The 21,461-nt window shown below is 34.3% G+C and overlaps 2 protein-coding genes across 2 annotated transcripts in view; one reads left to right on the forward strand and one right to left on the reverse strand.

Moving 5' to 3' along the window:
- LOC117204039 overlaps nucleotides 1-16,050 on the forward strand; it is a 225,791-nt gene extending 209,741 nt beyond the window's left edge. Inside the window, exons 7-12 of the mRNA XM_033441039.1 lie at nucleotides 1,153-1,478; nucleotides 2,974-3,134; nucleotides 4,237-4,797; nucleotides 11,989-12,149; nucleotides 12,897-13,046; nucleotides 13,678-16,050. Coding sequence (XP_033296930.1) covers nucleotides 1,153-1,478; nucleotides 2,974-3,134; nucleotides 4,237-4,797; nucleotides 11,989-12,149; nucleotides 12,897-13,046; nucleotides 13,678-13,797 — 1,479 coding nt within the window. The 3' untranslated portion in view covers nucleotides 13,798-16,050. The remainder of the gene's footprint in view (nucleotides 1-1,152; nucleotides 1,479-2,973; nucleotides 3,135-4,236; nucleotides 4,798-11,988; nucleotides 12,150-12,896; nucleotides 13,047-13,677) is intronic.
- A 1,948-nt stretch (nucleotides 16,051-17,998) lies between these two features.
- LOC117204043 (E3 ubiquitin-protein ligase RAD18-like) lies at nucleotides 17,999-21,415 on the reverse strand. Its single transcript, XM_033441042.1, has 7 exons — nucleotides 21,052-21,415; nucleotides 20,898-20,976; nucleotides 20,268-20,811; nucleotides 19,939-20,197; nucleotides 19,788-19,848; nucleotides 18,972-19,715; nucleotides 17,999-18,396 (listed from the first exon to the last, which is right to left on the reverse strand). Exons 1-7 carry the CDS (start codon nucleotides 21,094-21,096, stop codon nucleotides 18,023-18,025), a joined length of 2,106 nt encoding a protein of 701 aa, XP_033296933.1. The 5' UTR covers nucleotides 21,097-21,415; the 3' UTR covers nucleotides 17,999-18,022.
- Between the last annotated feature and the right edge of the window lie 46 nt (nucleotides 21,416-21,461).

Raw genomic sequence — 21,461 nt, forward strand, 5'->3', positions numbered from 1 at the left:
TTATTGGCATTAACGAGGACGATGATGATCATTTTTAAATTCACTTCAACTAGCAAAATAATTTCTTTCTTTTGTTTTTTCTTCTTTTTTTTGTTTTTTACTACCAAAGTAAAATTTTCAAGTTGCTCGAAGTTATCTTATTATGGTAGTTTCGATTCGTTGAAATTAGAAACAATAGGTTAATTCTAAACTATGTACATGCTCCTTTATGACCATTGCTCGCACAATATCGGCTATAACTGGTAAATTGAAAATACATTTTTAATCCGTTGGCTCTATCGGACAATATGTTCAATGAATATGCTGTCTGTTACTGTTACATGTAGGAAATCCCAAGAGGAATACGAAATTTGATCGAAGTTCGTTTACAATTTAGATTTCGGTATTTCCCCTAGTATACACGGTTTCGAATGCATCTATAACAAACCCATCGTGTTTGTACGTTGAACATATTAACGGATACGAAGCGTATAAAAATCAGACTGTAAAGCAATTTATTCATAGCTTTTTCATTGCTCTCTGAATTTGATAAAAAGAGAAACTTTAAAACACTTTTATTACATCCAAGTTTATTTCATGTAACTAAATGTTAGTTTGCCTATTTATTAAAAATGTTTATATAGACCTAGAGAAAATTAAAAATTGATTATATACATATACATATGTCCGATATGTACAGATACCATTAATTTGCAAATGACTTTATATATTACGACATTTATTTGATTTAGTAATTCTGCAATTTCTATTTTACTGAATTTTATACGTCCATACACGTTACACGTCAATATCCTTATTTTCAAACGAAGCTTTCGTTTTATCAAATTCTACGCATTTCGTCGTCACGGTATCAAATTTTTCTAGTCATATAAACGTACTCTCAAAAGATTTAACGCATCTCGCGAGGCCCTGACGAGGTAAAAGGAAATGTTAAACCCATAAATTCTATGAACCTCTCAGTTCCATGCAATCTACGACAAATAACGGTCCTCTGAAAACGTTCAAACATCCTCTAGCTTTCATACCAACGATACCCACGTTCCCAAATTTCCATACTCACGACTTTCATTTACGCGAAAGGAAGCGGTAACCCTGGATAATGCGTCATGGAGATTAAGTGGTCTAAACTCTCTTTCGCAATCTCTCTGGCAGGAATTCGACATAGAAATGACAAAGGTCGGTGGAAGTCTGGGTTTCACTCTGAGGAAGGCAGACAGCAGCGCTCTGGGTCATTACGTGAGGGCATTAGTGCGGGAGCCGGCGTTAAGCGACGGCAGAATTCGACCCGGAGACAAAATAGTCGCCGTGGACGGTGCACCGTTGTCTCCCATGAGCCACGAAGAGGCCGTCCAATTGCTGCGACAATGTGGCCCGACCGTGAGACTTCGATTGTACAGAGATCTCGCGCAAACTCCTGTCTCCGCGCTTTCTCCGACCGAACCTGATCATCCACTCCGTCCACCGCGAACCAGTTTGAGGTAAACTTCTCTGCCGTAATTAGGCACACCTCCATTCTTCTTTCTAGATTCAATGGAAAAATAAATTCCCGCTAATTCATCCCTCGATACCCTCATTCTTTCTCTCGCCTTCTAATTGAAAGTTTTAAATCGCGCCAATTATTACCGTTGATTTAACGCGATGATTTAATGTCTCTTTTGTTTTACTGCGTGATATATGAATGGCTCAGTTGCTATGTTGGGCAAGTACGTTAATTAAATTGTAGAGAAAAGTGAGAATTCTAAAAACTTTTTTGGAAATTTGCCTTGGAAATTTGAGATTATTTATCAGGCTATTCTTTCCTCATAAATCTATTTGTAAAGACATATTCCTTGCTTCCCAAGATATTAAATATTTTTTTTTTTCTATTTTTCTGTTTTTGTATCCGTCATCGGTGTGTTCGGCAAAAATTCTTTCAGCCTTCTGCGATTATTACTTAAATCACTACATTATCACAAATACAATTATAAATGCGTATGTGTATGGTATCTGTCATATAGTTTGTAAATTATTTTAATATATATCTAGTTTGTCGAATACTTTCATTTCTTTCATTAAAGTTTTTTATAATTGAAAGTACTCAAATACTGCAGTTCTAAAATCTCTCCACTAGATTGTAGTAGTAAAGTGAAAATTCACACACTACTTTCAGATACGAGTGGTCTATAGTTAAAAGTTAACGAGCTAGATTCAAAAGCTGTTCATAATTTGGCAACATTCTCATATTATCATAACCAGTAACGTATCTGTGTTGGCAAGTACAACACAAAACAATATATTTTACATATTAAACGAAATAGAAATTAATAGAAATTGATCAGTGAATTAGTAGAACTTTTTTACTTACTATTCAATTGATTAAATTATTTAAAAGACACGTAAATATATATTTCACGACATTGATATTCCCAACATATGAGTATAAAAATTATTATATTACTTACTTCAGAAGATGGAAGTTTAAAACACGAAATGTAAGAGAAACTGAAAGGCAACGTATTTTCATAAGATTAGTATTTATTGAATGATGTACGATGTACGACGTCCCTTTCAATGACTGTTCGTCATATATCTCGCAATTCCACTGAATAATTTCTCCAGGTTTCCATTAAACTCAATTCCTAAAACGATCTGTTAAAAATCAGAATAAAAAATAGCTGTATTTGAGATTACGTTCAGCTAAAGATTATACGCATCAAATTTTAGAATTGTGTTGCTTTTCAAAAGTTCACAATGAATCGTTTTCTTCCCAATCTCATCAAATATTTCTCAGAACTCGGTATCAGCAGACATAAATGTCCGTACTTCCCTATCATATTTTTTGTAATATTATACGTATATGTGAGAAAGAAACTGTTACGAAGATTATTTCCTTAAAAATAAATGATTGTCTAACCATATTACTGTGATAGCGTTTCAAACTTTCTCTACACGTTAACGTTACTTTGTGGTCTGATTATATTTTGTAACTTGCAGACAGGAAGCCGTAGACATGCTGTGTGATCTAGCAGTTCGGAAGTTATCACCAGGTACATCAAGTGGGTCGAGCTGCAAGCAATCATCTGGAGCATCTTGCAACTCTCCAAGAAGACTTCGTCGTCTTGCCACGCGTACGCCTACTGCCGATAATGATCAAGGTATATCGTTTTCTCGCATAAATGCATTTATTTGATCGAACCGTATCTATTGGAACGAAATTAATGTCCGATTAACGTTTTAAAAACTATCGTTAAAGAAAATCGCTCAATTGATCGTGAGATTTCGTCTTGATACATTTCTGTATTTTGAAAATCAATAAGGTCAAATAAATGTAACTTTCATTATCATTATGTTCAATGTTAAATGAAATACAGGGAAGTTATTTTTTTCAGACGTCATAAATAACATTGAGATGGTATTACTATGATCATAATGTTAGAACAAAATTTGCATAGTGTAACATTTCAGCCATGATAGTCCTGAAGAGTTAAATAAACTGACGACAATTGAATACACTGATCCGAACATGAATTTCTATGTTCTAAATGAACGACAAATCATAGACAGAGGAAAAAATTACAGAATTCCAATTATGGAGCTACTTAAGATTTGAATTCGTATGAAAAAAGAAGAAAATAAAATTTCAGGGCAATTTTTTTTATTTATATATGTATATTAGGCACTCAAAGATGATAACACAGATGGATTTCATTTCTTGAAATACGATTGAATTAGGAGAAAAATAAATGTATACGTGTAAACGTGTAAAATAAGTAACTTTGTTATTTGTAAATAACTGTTACATTTTCTATATTCGAAATGATCGAAAAAGAAACAATTTATGTCGTTGTAAAATACAAATATTTTTCTAATATGAAATAATTAATTCTTCAGCATCGAATGCTTCTAACGCGTTATTGAAGATTTTGACACAGTGTACCAGAAACGTCATTTAACATCGGGGGATTAAAGTAACCGTTATATAGATGCAATCGATATTTCTCTGATTGAAACTGGAATCCATCTGAAACATCTCGATCATTCGCCAAACCTTTCTTCGCTAAAAATCATATCAAAGTTCGTACCGTATCGAATAAAAAGAAGAAAGTCAATACGCCCTATGTGCGGAATAGGAAAGAACGCGCAGAGCGAAAGTGCTCATCAACATAAAAAAAAAAGGGAAAAAGCTCGATCCATCGGGCAGCTCCATCCAATAACTGAAAAAGCATGGTCTAAGGGAGATGATATCCATCCTTGCAGAAACTCTGGAGAAGCATCCGAGCGTGTACACGACATCGACGGCCAGCCAGGCAGAGACATCCGATTCCGACCAGTGCTCGATCAGGACACAGATAACGAATTCCCAGCCAAACACACCTGGAACTGACATAATCGATCCGCCACCGTTGTACGACGTTTGCGATTCCAGCGATTCCTCCAAGACACCGGCGCGTCCGAGTTTCCTCGATCTGTCCGCGCCTCAAGGGAAGCCACATTTTCAGTTTTGCAACTTGGACTCGGATCTCGATTATCCTGGCGGCGTGGAAGCGATCATCGTGGAGGATGAACTTGGAAACAAGGCAACCGAGACCGATTACGAGCGTCTCGAACCGAACGTATTGTCCAGCAACGAACACGACAGCGATTTGCCCTCGGAGCCAGCTTCGATGCCACCGTTGCTCTCCTCGACGAGCAGTTCGAGCGCAGCAGCATTCAGCTACAAAAACCCGGCTTATCAGAGCGCCAATCCTGCCTGCGGCGCCGGCATTGACACCGTGGCGAAAAACAAGGCTACGCACTCCAGTGATCAGGATATACCAGGTTCCTAAATTTTCTCATGAGACGGGAATTTTTCTAAACGAGGTGACTGGAATTGGTGTGCGAATGTTAAGAATTTGCTTTTGATTGCTCGGTAGATTTACCTTCTTGGTAGGTTTGCGATAGGTTCGCGCTTGGAAAAAATGTTTAACTTCTTATTAGGAATTAGGAAATTAACACTAGAACTACCGAAGCAGTGAACATAACAGAATGGCAACAAATTTGTTATTTTTCCGATTACTAAAAATGTGTAGGAAAAATGTTGATGTTCAGTTTTATTAAAACAAAAACTAATTACATATATGTGCTTATTCATTTTCGTCATATCGCCTTAATTCTAGTTATTTATGTACGTATATCGTATTTAGGTAAAATAAAGGTCGTTGGTTCTAATGTTAATGAAATTCTTTATAACTGCGTGATAGGAGAGTCTATATTTCACGTAATTCGACCGATATTTTCATAAGAATCAATGAAATTCTTTATATGTGTGTAAAAGAAGGTGGACCCTTTATGACACAATTTGTAAATGTGACATCCAGTCAATAACGAAAACTAATGAAATTAAGAAAGTGAGTCTATCAATATATTTCGATATGGAGAAAAAATGTGGGAAAATTACCATTGACAGATATTATTAAATAGTAAATTCACACAGCAGTTCCAGTCATCTCGATTTTAATAGCGTAGTTTGATCAAGCAAAGTGATGTAAATTTCAAGGCAAATTTTTAAAAATAATGTTTGTAGCATTATCCTTAGTAAAGCGTAAATACGATATTTATGAAAAATTTATAAGCGCAAAAATTTGCAGATTACGCATAATATGAAATATTCAATAATATTTAGCAGATTCAAAAAAAAAGAGTAAAAAAAGAGTCTTATAATTAGTCAAGAATACTATACACCATAAAATAACGAGGATCAACGAATTAGCCTCCTTTCTATTTATCTATTTGAATATGCGCTTGAAACTCCACTTTTGTTCGTGCAAAGACTAGCTTTGATAGTATTTTCTACTAGTTAAGTTCGTTTGTTCATTGATACAATGGGAGGATAGAATCGGTGTGGCTTTGTTGATTAAAGGGGATTTATTGAATGTTCCTGTTAAAAGGATTAGGAGAACAATTGATTCGATTGCAATACTCAGTCCTTCATATTGATTCAAAGGATGCTGGATCGATTTCATTTAAAAATAGTTGAAGCTCAAATTAAATTGATGAAACTAAATTGATAAAAGATAAATTCTTTCATTAGATATATCTTGTTTACCGCTTCCAGTTTCTTTCTTTCTTCGAGATAAGAAGGTGGAAATAAAGCATTGAAACAATTCTTGAAACACACTTCGATATTATCAAAGAAAAGATTTTTTTCACGATGAACGCTTACAGTAACAAATTAACCTTTGAACACAGATTAAGAAAATTCTCCGTGATTACTTGTAAAGCGAACGAACTTACCAATTTCAATGATGCTGAAACATGTTGTCAAGGTCAATGTTCTGAACAACTTTTCTCTAGACACGTTACGGTCGCTTTATAGCTCCCGAGACATACATAAGCGAAAGATTCTGTTTCGACGACGATGTCACGGTTCTAAAAATCAAATAGTCGCTTCTTCCAATATCACGGCAACGATGTTCCTAATTTTAAATGACGATAATACACATAATACAGAGCTTGATGTGAATTGAATCTGTCTTATTATTTTATATCTGAGCTTATTACACAGTAGCGTTATCGGGCGTCTCTCGACGCGATCGACCGAATGATTATCTAATCCAAATCGAAACCATTGATTGTTCTTTCTTACGTGGATTGAAAATGATTATCGAAGATGAACTAGGTTGGCTCGTATGAAAGTACGAATACCACGAGATGACTTCTTCTGTGCCACAATGAAGCGTAATCGTAACGTACATCAAACCGAAGCTTTTTACGACTATCTCGGAAAAAAAAAATCCAAAGCCGAGTAGCACGAACAGAGAGAAATTATTCAGAATGTTGATTTTATCAACATATTTCAAGGTCATTGAAATCGATGAGATCGTCCACTTTGTAAATAATTATCGAGTTCTCCGCCTGAGTAATTTAAATTCCCATATAGATATCTTAATGCTCATCGGTCGTTAATTTTATTTCGATATATGTATCTAATTATTCATTTCGGTGTAATTTATTTCACTGTAATTACTCGATATCAAATAATTAACAATGAGAATAAATTTAATATGAAAATCATCGAACGGACTATTTCAACAGAACGTCCAATTAAAAAATACAAATCACAACTGAAACGAAGAGTATCAACTTTTAAGAGGATTACAAGGAATTGCGGCAACGAGTTTATTATCTTATCTTCCAGTATAGTACGAACGTGCAATATCTTCTTACAACTATATCGTGTTACCTTGATTTCGTATACAACATTCACAATCAGTTCAGTCACTTGCACGCGATCAGTTCACTCAATAATTGTTCAATACCTTTATTCCAGATCGTGACCAGTTAAATCATTCGTTATCCCATTGTCTGGCATTTTTCTTTTTATTTATATATACAAATAATCGATATATAGGTTGATTATTGTGCGAAAAATTTGCGACGTGAAAGTGCGACATGAAAGATCACACACACGAATAATTTAATTTTCAACGAAGGAATATAGGTCAGTCTACTGTGTCAATAGTAATTATATTACATTTCATTCACATTGAAATTTAACTAATAATTCATTAAGTGATTTATATATATATACACATATATAAACGCAATTTTCGTGAAAAAGTCTCTACATATTTCTTCTTACTTTTTACTATTAACAAGGTGTTTCCTCTGCAAGAAACAAACATGTGCAGATTTTCGTGAATAATTGTACGACGCTCGGTTTAATCAAGAAGCTATTTTACGTGAGCATTTTGAACGATTCTTCTCGATAATTGTAACCGCACTTTTAATTTCCCATGTGCATTGTGTTCCCAATAACCGAGTGTGTCGCAAACGCGGTTGTTTCCGAAGGGTAATTTAGCTAATTGTAACGTGCCGACCGGTCGAAGCTCGTCTGAAAGAATTTTCGCAACCCCTACCTAATCACGCACGGAAATGCAGTGAGTGCCACTCGCGTCCGTATTCTCGTCCATTTTCTCGCATTTGGGGAAAACCAGTCAGGATGCATATTTTCCAAGCTTCCGTTTTCGGCCTTGCTGGACGTCCGGTCGAGCCAAACACAGTCACGAAATTTCGAATTAATCGACATCGTTCTCACGAGTCGTGGGAGAAGTTTAGAATCGTTTCGATCCTCTCAGCATTCGGAGAGAACAGTCTCGTCTGAGTTTTCGACTCGTCAACTTCGACTCTGCAAGCATTCGTGAAACAAAGTATCGTTTAATCAGTCGAACGATCGGTTGACAGTCTTGGCCGAGCTTCCTATTTTCGAATCGAGTTCGATTCTTAGTAATCGTAGAGTCAAGTATCGTTGTGACCATTCGTAACGATCCTTCGTGATTCTTGTCTCAGCGGTCGGAGACGATTCGAAATCCTCTTATCGTTCGGAGAAGAACAGCCCTCGGTGTCGTTGACAGTTCATCGTTCATTCAACTGCCACTCTCTCTCGCGAATCCAAGATTAATTGGACGTGCAACAAGTACAGCACAGTGTAATCGACATGGAACACGCGCACTTAAATCTTTTTCGATTCTTCGAGTCGAATCCTCGTCTAAGAAGAGGCAGAATGTCTGGCACATCACAAACAACCGGACACAATCGAGGAAAGCATAAGGAGGAACAAGGCGACCATCCTTCTTCGTTTCGTTCGTAATTAACGCGCGTATTTTTCGGTTCGGAAGCGTCTCTGTGCTTGCATAACACTGTCGTCGTCGACCAACGCGTTCACGAACTTAAAAGCAAGCGGCGCGTATGCAAACATTCGTCGACGTGTCTGTCGGAAATCGGCCGAAAATCAACTAGATTACGTTGGGTAACGCGTTCTTGAACACGATCCACTCGCACCGAGACTCGAACAACATTCAGAAGTTGAACTATCTTCGTCTGTCTCTATCTGGTAAGGCGAAATCGGCAGTCGAGTCCTGTGGCATCAACAAGGACGATTTTAAAGCAACCTGAGAGCGGTTGCTTAAGAAATACAATAACAACACGCGCTTGTTCTTCGCCACGTCGCGTTATTAACGACAGCTCATCGAAGTCGATCCGCGATCACGTCCGATCGTTGCGTTTATTGGGACGAACCAGGGATAACACACAAGGAACGACCTACTGCCAACATCACGATGAACAACAAGACGAACCAGAAAACGCGAAAAATCTGGAAGCGAGTGATGGCTTATTGCGATAAAGTTGAACGAGGTATTCAGGAACGCGTCATACTGTCGCAAACAGCAATTCGATTCGAAAGCCGCGAGTTCGATTCGAAAGCAGTTCGCGCCGCGATCACGCACATTCAGGTGTAGGGGCAAGTATCTCGAAGAATCGCGCGTCAACGAGCAACGATGCAAGAGGACAAACGTGGTGGATTCCTACGTCCGCGCTAAGAAGCGAAAAATACACGCGGATGTCGTCGTTGCCACGGCAGACTTCCATGATGCGCGTTTACGTGACGATTCCGAACGTTACATCGTCGCATTATCGTTCAACGAGAAGAAGAACCAGCTGGCAGAATCGCGAACACGTGCTCCGCATCGATTATTCCTCTTGCTCGAACGAAATCTCAATGACGATCCGAAATTGAACGCAGCTATGTACTGTGCGTTGCTAGAACATGGCGTAGGGGCAAGGGGAACACTGTTCTGTATTGTTTATCGTCAGACCTGGTCTGTACTGCTTTGTTTGTACATGTGTCACTTTCGACCAATACACGTGCTTATTTTTACGATTGTGTCGAATCTGTACGAAACAACCAACCAGTCCCGCATTCCCTACGCTAGTCATCTTTTCAGCAACGCACAGTAGCAGCGATCGACGCGCGAGCTTTCTATCTACCGCGTCACATGCTTTGCAAACCTTCGAGCTCGATAACGAAGATTCGAGTAGTTTTCGATGGCTCGGCAAAATCGAATAGCTGTCCGTCGTTAAGTAACGTATTAATGACCGGTCCGGCGCTACGAGAATACTTTGTGTTGCCTTCGCTTTGCTCCTTCAATTCATCGTATGAGCGTTGACGAAAGAGAGAAGATGTGTCGCCAATTCCTCGTTCGTTCGTATCACCGCGCTCAAAAGAATCGTCGTGGGATATGTCGTAACGCTTTTTCTTCGACTTAAACGAAACTTCATCGGAGATTCCGCAAGGGCGATAAGATTCGGAGATTTTTCATCGTCGATGAAATCTCGTGCCGCTTCGTGGCAACCTTCATCGCCTCACTTCGGTAGCACATAGAAAATCGTCGTCAAGTTGTTCGTCGAACACCACTGGAAGCGCGTCGTGGATATTCGTTCACGGTAAGAAAAATTCAGCACGTTCGCGATCGAAATCGAGTCGATATTAAACTCTCATCCATTATCTCCTCTCTCCTCCGATTCCAACGATCCTGTCGCATTAACCCTGGGTCACCTTTCGATCGGTAATTCGCTTACGAGATTAGCGCAGATCGATTCCCGCGCTTTACCTGCCAATCATCGCAAATCGCATTGACAACACATCCAGAAGGTAAAGCAGTTCTACCCGAGACATATAATATACAAGAAGCACGTACATCATCTGGACGTTCGACAGAAGTGGACCATAAAGAAACGCTGTACTGGAGTGAGAATAGTATTGTCGTGCTAAAAAAAGACGATCTTGCGTCACTGTGCTGGCAATTAGGAAGCGTGGAGCAAACGGTATCACCCACGCCGTCACGGTTCGCGTCATCAACGACGTCTACAAGAGAAACTTGAAACAGTTAGCGCTTCTTCCCATGCAAGATAAAGCATACGGTTAATCCCACGCTTCACACAGGATCTATCGGTATCGGTCAAGTAGCCCTCCAAATGAAACACACTCGATTTTTCCTTGTTCCATTGTCCTTGTTGTTGCTCTATGCAACATCAAACGAATGGACCACCGAAGCGTAGCAGACATCAAGAGGACACTGTTCAATGGACATTGGAGCCAGCATAGATAACGTCATGGATCATCGTATCAGGTCCCCGAAGACTTCATTATCAGCGCATCAGTCGTTATCGTTTACATCGACAAGTCATCCAACGCGGAGACCACGTTACGATCGAAGGATCAAGGACAAAGGCGTGAGGGTATTCCAGCGTAGCTTTTATGACGCTCGCTTTCGCGGACAGGAAGCTATTTTAGAGTCGGGACGTTAGCACTTCGGGATGTTACACAACTATTCGCTTCGGCAATTGCAACAGTGTTTACTTTTAATGTTTCATGTCCACCGTGTTTTCAATAGTCGGGTGGTTATTTCCGAAGGGTAATTTAGCTAATTGTAAGGGTCCGGCCGGTCGGAGCTTACCCGGAAGAATTTCCGTGACCTTTGCCTAATTAAATTCGAACCCTCGCGTTCGTCCACGTGTCGCTCACCCTCTTCCGGCCCAGGGCCACGCACGGGAGTGCAGCGAGCAATTCCCAGCGAACGAGCATGCTGCTTGACCTTTTTCTTGCGTTTGGTGGAAACCAATCAGCGTGCATATTTCCGGCTTCCGTTTTACGCCTTACTGGACGTCCGGTCGAGTACAACGTTCATCACGAACGTTCGAATCGCCAATATCATCTGCGCCAGTCATAGAGCAAGAATTTAGTCGTTTAGTCTGTCAGTAATCGGAGAGACAGTCTCGTACGAGCTTCTCAACAGCGAACGTCTTCTCCATCAGCTGTGGAGTATGAATCGTTTCAGTTTCTCGGCTTTCGGAGAGAACACCTCTTAGCGTCGTTGACAGATCATCGTCATTCGTTCGACCGTCGCTCTTCCTTATGTATCAGTTAGCCGAGTTCAATTCGGCGGCTAACAAGTACAGCGCAGTGTCATCGGCACCGGACACGCGCGTGTACACGAGGTACTTACTTTAAAAAGCAATTTAACGTAGGTCGCTTTTGCTGTTTTTGTAAAAGGAACGCGATTATTCGATTTCAAATGCAACTGAATCAAACGATAACTTACACAACTGCAACCGATTCGAAAATCGAAATCCATCGTTTAATGTAAACTTTACGTCGCGCGTTGTGACTTAATTTTATGTGCGATGCAGGGAAAATCTTGGGAGCAGAAGATCCCGGCGGCAGCAAGGGTTTGTTGAAGTGGAAAGGCGTGATGTTCGCTCCAGATGATGGAATAGATAAAACTGAAAACAAAGAGGAGAAGCCCACGAGCGCAGCTGCCCGCATTAAAAATGTTGAGCAAGGAAGTGAGGTAAGGTTCTCGTTCAACGAATCGCAGCGAAGCATAATTGATATTGAGTCTATTTATTTGCTAGTCAAATATGTTATATTATGTTACTCTGTTATTGAATGAAAAACTCAGGGAAAAATATTAAGTGTCGAGATATCTTGTTTGAAACAAGTATAGATAAAATTAAACTAAAAAAATTTGTATGTTTCTAGGCATTCAAACGCATTGGGTATTTTAAACGCTCATGAAGAGTCTTAAATGTAACACTATCGATGTAAATGATTTCTGTTTATCGTAGCTGTTTAGCGCAGCTTGTTTGAAGCATTATTTCACAATTTGAAGCTCAATAACGTATACATAAGATAGCTTTTGAAATATTTGATTATTCCTTTTCAAATTTTGCAACTTGAATTTTTCTTTCCAAGATAAAATAGCAGGCCCTAAATAAATATACAGAATGTCCCGTTCTATAAATAAATACTTGAACTTAGTTCACTCTTAATTAATGATTTGTAATTTTTTGAATATTATCAATAAAATATCATTATTATGTGTAGAACAGGGTATATAATTAAAAGATTGTGATTCTTCGAAATATTAAAAATCTATTTTTAACAGATAATATACCGAAAGTAATAAATTCGGAACGGCTTAATTTTTATTTCTTTCTAAATTCCTATTTCTTTTTTTTTTTCTTTTTATAAGGAAATTTAACATTTATAGTCAAAATTCGTATATTAGTCGCAACGATAATTATCGTTCTTAAAGGTGTTCATGGTAGAGCTGACACGTGGTTGGAATAGTCGACTGGGATTCAGCTTGCAACCGGAAGGAAACCGTACAGTTATATCAGTGGTGCACCCTGACAGCGTTGCAGCTAAGGATGGTAGACTAAAACAAGGAGATGTGCTTATGATGGTAATATCGCTACTAATTAGCGTTTCATTTTCTACTTTAATATGTACCTTCTTCTTCTAACTGAACATAAATATGCTAACGAAAAGACATGGAATAATTGAAAAAGTCTAAATGATGTTTCCCACTAACTTGTACTTTAAATTCAAATTACTTTTCACAATCTGTATGGAATATTGCAATTAATTGAGCCATGAGGTGACAATATCTTAGTCTAAGAAGATTATTCCGTAAATCTAATTTTCAAAGTTTATTATGTACACGTATCATGTATACGTAAGAGCTCTGAAATTAAAAATTAAATTTATATAACTGTGTAAACACAGTTCTTTGTGTTAATAATAGTCATAATGAACAATTGCTTCTTTAAATTATGATCTTCCTTGTTTATTGGAAATAAAGTAATAAAAACGTATCATTCAACAAAAGATAAATAGTAAGTGCGTACAATAACAATAAGAACAGTGATAAAATTACAAAAGAAATGACGTTATTCCTGGAAAATATATATTGTTGCAAAAGTCTATTGTGACTAAGATTTTGCACGTTCGACAAATTAATTCTATTATTCTCGCTTAAAACGTATTATACGTTATTGTTCATATATTATTCATCAGTTGCTCTTCTGCTTCAGGTGAATGACGAAAGCGTGGAACACATGACAACAGCTGATATAATAGATCTGTTGCGCAAAATAAGGGGCTCCATTGGTATCACGGTGATGAGACGAAGCAAACGAGAAAACTCAACGTGACGCTAATCAGATGCATAACCGAAAAACCTGATATTTAAAAGCTAGAAGAAAAAGAAGAAACTTTTATGTCCATCACGACACATCTTTTATTTTTCATTTTCAAAAGTAACATCCAACTTACGAACGAAATATCATGACAAAGGTCAATTCCTCCGACTTCGTTTCAATATGAATGTTATTCGCTCATTAAAAGACAATTCATTCGTTAATATTTATAAATGTAAATGAAGTCGACGCGCGTTGGTCGAGTGCAATATATAAATTTCACTGTGAACAAAATTGTAAATATAATACACGAAAATCGAAGCCTTAGATGAAACTACATTTTCAGACGTAAGACAGTCCACGCGATTAGTGCGAATTGCATTCGTAGTAACGCTCCATCAGATACTTAAATCTAATTAGCGTATATTTCAAAAGATACATTGTTAACGTAGGTCGGAATAATAACAAGATATCCAGTGTGGTTTATCCTTCGAAACGAACATCCTTAGAGTTCATTTAACATAATAAGACTGCTTTGAGAGTTTTAGAATGTGGCGAAGGTAAAGGAGAAGTAAAATGTTTGCCATATAGATATTTATTTGAAAAATACGAAAATATGATAGGACTCTTTATTTTTCCGTAATCCTTTAAAAGCTAGACACCGTGTTTGAATATACACAATTGGCCATCGCTGTTGTACAAGCAGGATAATATTTTTGTAAAGCTTTTGCTCTGGACGAATACGTCTCTGTCCTTCAGAGGATTTGAAACCATAAAAGAAGTTCTATGTATTATCGTAAAAACTTTATATATTTATACATCTTGTATGAATATCGCAGAGAGACTATTTAAAATATTTCAAACTTTAATGAAAGTTGTTCTAATGTCATGGAAAAACACTTTTGTTGAAAATTAACTGATATAGAAATTATGCCAATTGGCTTAAATTTTATAAGGAAAGATTCTCGTTGCTACGTTTATCGATCTCTTAGATAAAATAAATACACGTTTCTACAAGTTCGTTAACGGTGAGAAGCCTTTAAATATAATATCGTTAAACGGTTAAAATCAAAATTCGAAGGTCCCGTTATTCGGATTTTTTAACGTGTCAGTTAAAAATTTCAATGGGGCGATTAAAATGCACGGTTTCGAATCCTACATTCATTAAAAGTTAACAGATTCGTCGACACGATATAATTGCTTCTTGACAATCCGACGATTGTCCGCTGTAATTAAACGAGAATTTTCTTGAATTCTAAGAAAATGTTACAATGTGATTCATCGTGATAATTTTTTGGAGAAAACAATAAATATATTAATAAGAAGAGATTCTATGATAAATATTCTAATTAGTAGTAAAATATTCCTTTAATCGTGTATACAATTTCTTCGATTAATGTGCACAAAACGCGCTTCTGTGCACTATCTGTAAAAGAACGATCAGAATTCCTCGGAACTTGAATGAAAGCAATCATTTCAAACGTAATAGAGGGAAGAAACAAATCAAACTGGGTAATCAAAGAGTCAATCAAACCATCACGAAAAATATATGACGATACATATAAAGAAAGTAAGTTGTTCATCGCGTCGTTGAACCATCGCACCCATGTAAATAACTGTAACATAGTTTTATCTTACGTTCCCAAAGTTTAAAAACGACAAGATGCAACTCAAACATTTCTAACATATCGTTGCAGATTAGACCGCATACCTGCACGTGCTTGCAAAGCGCAACATGAGAGATGCTTGCAGTGACAAAATACACTCGCAACTAACATATCACATTTTCTTTCGAATAAATAATGTGCCCAATAAATAATTTCCTGTACATATAATGTTATAAATATTACACGCGTATAATGTAAATAAAATCGATATATTATTTGGAAGAAAATGTGACATTTATTGTGTAAATGTTAGGCTGCAACAACATTGTTAACTAATGTTTCTCGATGAAACGATACTATTCGTGTGTATTAACTAATGGTAAAAAGAAACTGTATGGAATACAACCGTTAATCTTATTGTATTTAAGTCCTGTATAATAGAAGTTACTTAGGGCTGTTTCAATTTTAGAGCCATGCTCTAGATAGTAGCTCACGCAAACGACGTAATAAAACGCTTTTGCTTGACGCGGCAGAAAAGCGCATAAGCTTCCCACGATACGTGAATTGTAAAACTTCACTTTCTAAAACTTGATATTTTTAAGCAATCGAAAAAGCTTTTGTGTGCGCTTCACACTATGCAGCTGTTTCTTTTTTTCATTTATCAAGCAACATTTATCGAACAACATAATATCAGACATCGTTCTACATTAAATGGTATTAAGCGATATGAACTTAACTATTGATCCTACTTTAAAACGGCATAATCCTATGCTCCATGAAGTTTATTTTCTTAAAAATAAACTTATAGATATTTATACTTAAAAATAAATTTATTATTTCAACTTTATATAATTTCCTAAATCGATCTTTATGTTATCATTAATTTACATGTTTACAAAAAGTTTTACTAAAAAATAAAAAAAAAAATTAAAATTTCTTTCAATCAATTTTTATTGTGTTATTAAGTAAAAGAAAATCAAGTTATAAATCTCTTGTATATTTAGAAATATTCTTCTTGTATATACATGTACATTTGTTATGTTCTTTAAGAATATGTATTATGGATTTCTATACACAGGGAAACGAAACGTGCTTGTAGTATATTTAGGAGTGTAGTAAACGTTGAGTAACTACCTCGCCTGATGCCATACCATACAGCAGTGGTTCTCAAACATTTTATGCGTAACCGTCAAAAAATCAATCACAAAAATCAATAAACTACTCAATAGTATAGTATACAATATTACCAGAATCTCTAACAATCTAAACTTATAACTTTGTTAGAAAATAATAAGACAATGAAAATATTAAAAAAAAAAAGTTATTTTTGAAATATTAAAGTATATGAAACAGAGTAAATTACATATAAAAAAAAAGATATATGATAATTTTAAAATACAAGTCAAAAAAGTTATATGATATATATTACAATGTAGCTTATTCGCTGAATTAAAGAATATATTAATAGTTTGTTGATAAAGCTACATGTAATGGAACATAAAATAATTAACTATATCTAAGCAGAATGTTATTAGATATAATATTTATAAAAATGAAATTTATAAAAACACGAAGTTCACAAATATTAAAATTTTGACTTCGCAAAAAATAGTTTCAGAAACACTGCCAAATATGAATAACATTTAATGTCGAAGGATATATAACTATTAGCGCAACCCATTTAAAACCCTTAAAGAAAATTTCATTCCTATTAATGTTGCGCTTATATTTATTTAGGAGAAAAAAACAATACATATACACATATAAGATTCAATGTAATAAATAAATCATCATCATCATAAAATTATAACAGTATCTTTACGAAAGAATTAAAAATAAAGTGTTTCATGAATGTGATAGTTGTTCCACTAGAATATTAGAAGCTTTTAAAGTTCTATTATGTAGAAAAGAAACTATATTAGAAAATATATACATAAAATGTACATAAGATTATATGTATAAATGATACCAAAGTGTATGAGAAATAAAATACATAACAAAGACACATATTTTATGCGTAAACAATATCAAAGACAGCTATTTTAGTGTTAAGTAAGTTAGGCTTCTTATATTATTGTTAATATCTATACAAAGGTGGGATGTAAAATTTTATGTGGTTGTCATCATTTTACCATTGTTGATCCCTTTCTGATCAAAATACTGTAATATATTCAATAAAATTTGGTGTCTTTGATAAATAATTTTGTATTTTTTCCAATATACTTATTTGTGCTAAATCATTACATCTTATGCAAGAGAAAAGGAAAGTAAAATTGTAGACGTGTATATTAAAAGATATAATAAAGTATACATGACTACTTTCTTTTATATTTAATACTAAACAGTGTAAATAAAATATACTTGTAATTAAATATCTAATATATAATAAAGTCAAGTACAAAATAAATTAATGCAAAGAGACATCTACATTATTAGGTGTTTAAATTAATTCCTATAAAATAAATCAAAAAATACAATAATTTTGAAACTATTTACATATTCATTTTTTTTAACTTTTTGTACGTTAATAAAACTGGATATTACTTATTTTTAAATATTAAAGGCGATAAATAATGTATAAATTTACTAAATATACAATAATGAAAGTAATTTATAAAACATTTATTTTATTTTTATGATTCATTTTTTTTAAGCTTTGCTCTAGCAGATTTTCTTACGACGTTGGTATTTTCCGTAACGTTTAACAATCGTTTTCTCAATCGTGATTTATTCAGTGCATATTCCATTTTTTCATCATTTAAAGCACATGAAGTCTCTTCATTATTTAATTCTTTGGCCTCAATCGTGGAGCGCAGAGACGATTTTTTAACTTTTTTCATGTTATTTGACATGAGATTATTATCAGTTTGTATCAAATCGCGAGTTCTTTTTCGACTAGAACAATTTTTACTGCATTCAGGAGAAGAACTTATATTTTCTTTCTCCAAATTTGAGGGACTCGTTACTTTACTATCTATAAATCCAAGGCTAGTAGAACGTAATTTTCCTGTAAGATTGTTTAGAAAATTTGTTAATATCTCAATCCATTTTCAATATGTTTCTGTTATATTCCAATATTAAATCAATGCTGACTTTTGTGTTTCAATGTTTTTAGTAATCTTTTTATATTTAAAAATTTTGATTAATATTCTATCATGAAAGGGTTCTTTTTTCACAAATATATGTTTAACACGTTCACAATCCGAGGTGGAAACATACATATTTCTTCATATATGCAAGCAAGCGATATGCACATCTTCCAGAAAAAATATTGCAGCAAATATAATCGGAAATATGTTTTGATTATCTTTTAATTATTTTTAAATTCAACTTATATGCAATTCAATTATTTCTTTTATGCAGGAACTTGTTACTGTTATAACAACTTGTTGGTATTGTTATTCTATAAGCAAAAAATATATAATTTTTGGATCGATTATCTGTGATTATATTAGGGGACATGTGAATAGGCCGTATATACATGACACTACGACAGACTGTGGACGTGTTAATTTTTATACAGCATTATGAAACCACTTAATAAATAACCAATTAAACTTTTACTAAAAGCACATTACATACCTTGATTAAATTTACTGTCAATACTATCATTACTTGATAAATCACATGCAATATCTTGCAAGATAGATTTTGATCTCTCATCTCCTTCTTCCTTTTGATCTGAAATGCTATCAGAATCAAGACGTTTCATACTTGTAGTAACAGACTCTGTCTGTTCCACTTCATTTTTTAAAAATGATGTCTTTCTTCTTTGTAGCAATTTCTTATATTTGGAAGTATTAGGTAAATTTTTCAAATTACTTTCTAATGTATTCTTATAAGATGAATCGTTCATTTCTGATTGTGTTGCTTTATCATGAATGGATGTATCACTAAATGCATCTGAACTGTAACTTTTCTCTGCCTCATTTATTTTCATAGATGAATAATTAAATATAGATGCTTCTTGATCATCATTTGTTTGATCATTCTCAGATTTATTACTCGAAACATTATTATTAGAAGATAATTCTATATTAAGAAATTTGTTTGGATCAATACTCGAATACATTTGTAATGGACAAGAAGTATCTGAATCAGAATCCTGAATATATGCAGCAGAATTTGACAGCTTAAGATCAATTTGTTCTGTATGAATCATTGAATCATCCAAATTTTCACTCATCATTTGACGTTTAGGTGAAACATCCTCATCACGTTCTGTACTTGTCATTAACAAACTACGCCGTGCTGATGGCTTTTGTGAAGATTGTATACTTTTGATCTTATTAATTAGACTGTCAAAGCTATTTTTGTGCGTTTCCACTGATGAAAATAAAATAATCATCAAATATTATAAATATTATATGGAAAAGCTTAAGAATTTAAAAAACTTACAATATTTTCTTCGTTCATCTTCTATAGCATTCTCTTCTGTGTTTTTAGTAACTTGTAATTTCTGAAATGGTAAATAATTGGATAAGTTTAATTAAAAAGCAAAAAAGTGTAGTTTTTAGACAAACGCAATAAGCTAATATAAAATATTTACATTTAGAAAAAATGTTTTGTTAACTTTTTTTTCTAGGTTCTCTTCATCTTCACATTGTTTTACTAATTCTGTGACTGATCGTGGATTTAGTTTATCACATTCTGCATTATAAAGAACAATATATCTTTGTAGTCGCGTTTCCAAAGCTTTCCGATCTCCTTGTGAAGACAAACCAAATTCCTTTGCTTTCTTTTTTAATACAGCATCTTTCATTAAACTAAATACTAACTTTGGCAGTGGTTTACGTTTCAATTCTATTCTATAAAAATAAAAAGTCATTACATTTTTCTAATTAAATATTTGTATACTAAACATTAGCATTTTGTTACATTTGAGGTTTCTCTTTCACAGATTCCCTTTTTAAACAATCATCAAGATGTCTGTTTATTTTTAATTCTGAAATGGTAACCTTACATACTGGACATATAACAACCTTAGTTTCTTCTGTATTTGTTATAATTGGACGTTTATTACTTTTAGGTGTAAACATTAAAGGTATTCTAGGTATTCCACTTGTACTAGGACTAGATAAATCTTTTTGTACATGTATAGATGGTGAAGTATTACTTTGAGAAGTAGGAATATTATTAATAATTTTACTATATACAACTTTATTTTCTTGTCCATTTATATATGCACTCTTATTTTGAAGCAATGATTTTGGTGAATTAGAAACATCATCAGCTTCATTAAATTTTGTGAATTGAATCTGAATTTGTAAAGATCTTTTTAATTTATCTTTAATTTGTAAAAAGTGTGCTATAATCTCATCTAGAACTTTATTTTTCCTTAAATCCTTTTCAAAAGTTTCTGCAAAGCACGCAGGACATTGCGTTTTGTAATGTAAATACTTTCTGATACATAAAGAGCAATCTAAAATTTAAGAGAATAATAATAATGATAATAATGAATAATAAAAATCCTGTTAATATATTAAAAGTAAATAGTTTTTATCTTACAGTTATGAGAGCATGATGTCATAACAGATGTATCCATGAATTCATAGCATATTCCACAAATCAGCAAATTTTCTATATGCTGCAAGAAAAATTACTCAATACTACTTTTATTGATATTACAAAAAAATAAATTTTATGAACACAATCAATAAACCTTTAATCCTATATATTCTTGAGGCCACATCATATAAGTTTGCATACAAAACACAAAATAATTTTAAGTTTAACCTATACGATAATAATTGTAGCTACAATAAACAGCAGTTACTGATTATTTTGACAGGTAGACAAACATACTGCTGCACATTGTCTGTTAAAAATATAAATATGATTAAGAAAGATATAAAGAACCGAACAGTCAGGAACAACTTTATCATAAAATTTTCATGTTTTGAATTTTTGTATACGTCGCAAACATATAGAAAACTATGTAAACCATAATATTAATTTTATAATTTTAATAACTGTGATTTTCACACATGAAATATTTTATACGATTAAGAAATATTTAGAATGTTAATTATTTGACATATATATGCATATATAAAAGTACGAAACAAGATA

This window comes from Bombus bifarius, unplaced genomic scaffold (genome assembly GCF_011952205.1).
Source record: "Bombus bifarius isolate JDL3187 unplaced genomic scaffold, Bbif_JDL3187 scf7180000007977, whole genome shotgun sequence".
NCBI lineage: Eukaryota > Metazoa > Arthropoda > Insecta > Hymenoptera > Apidae > Bombus > Bombus bifarius.

Excerpts from the sequence above, each read along its gene's own strand:
- LOC117204043 (XM_033441042.1), bottom strand. The coding sequence starts at position 21,096 with ATGCAAACTTATATGATGTGGCCTCAAGAATATATAGGATTAAAG. Across the intron at positions 20,977-21,051 it reads AAGAATATATAGGATTAAAG|CATATAGAAAATTTGCTGAT; the intron begins GTTTATTGATTG and ends TTTTTCTTGCAG. Across the intron at positions 19,849-19,938 it reads ACAAAACATTTTTTCTAAAT|AAATTACAAGTTACTAAAAA; the intron begins GTAAATATTTTA and ends TTACCATTTCAG.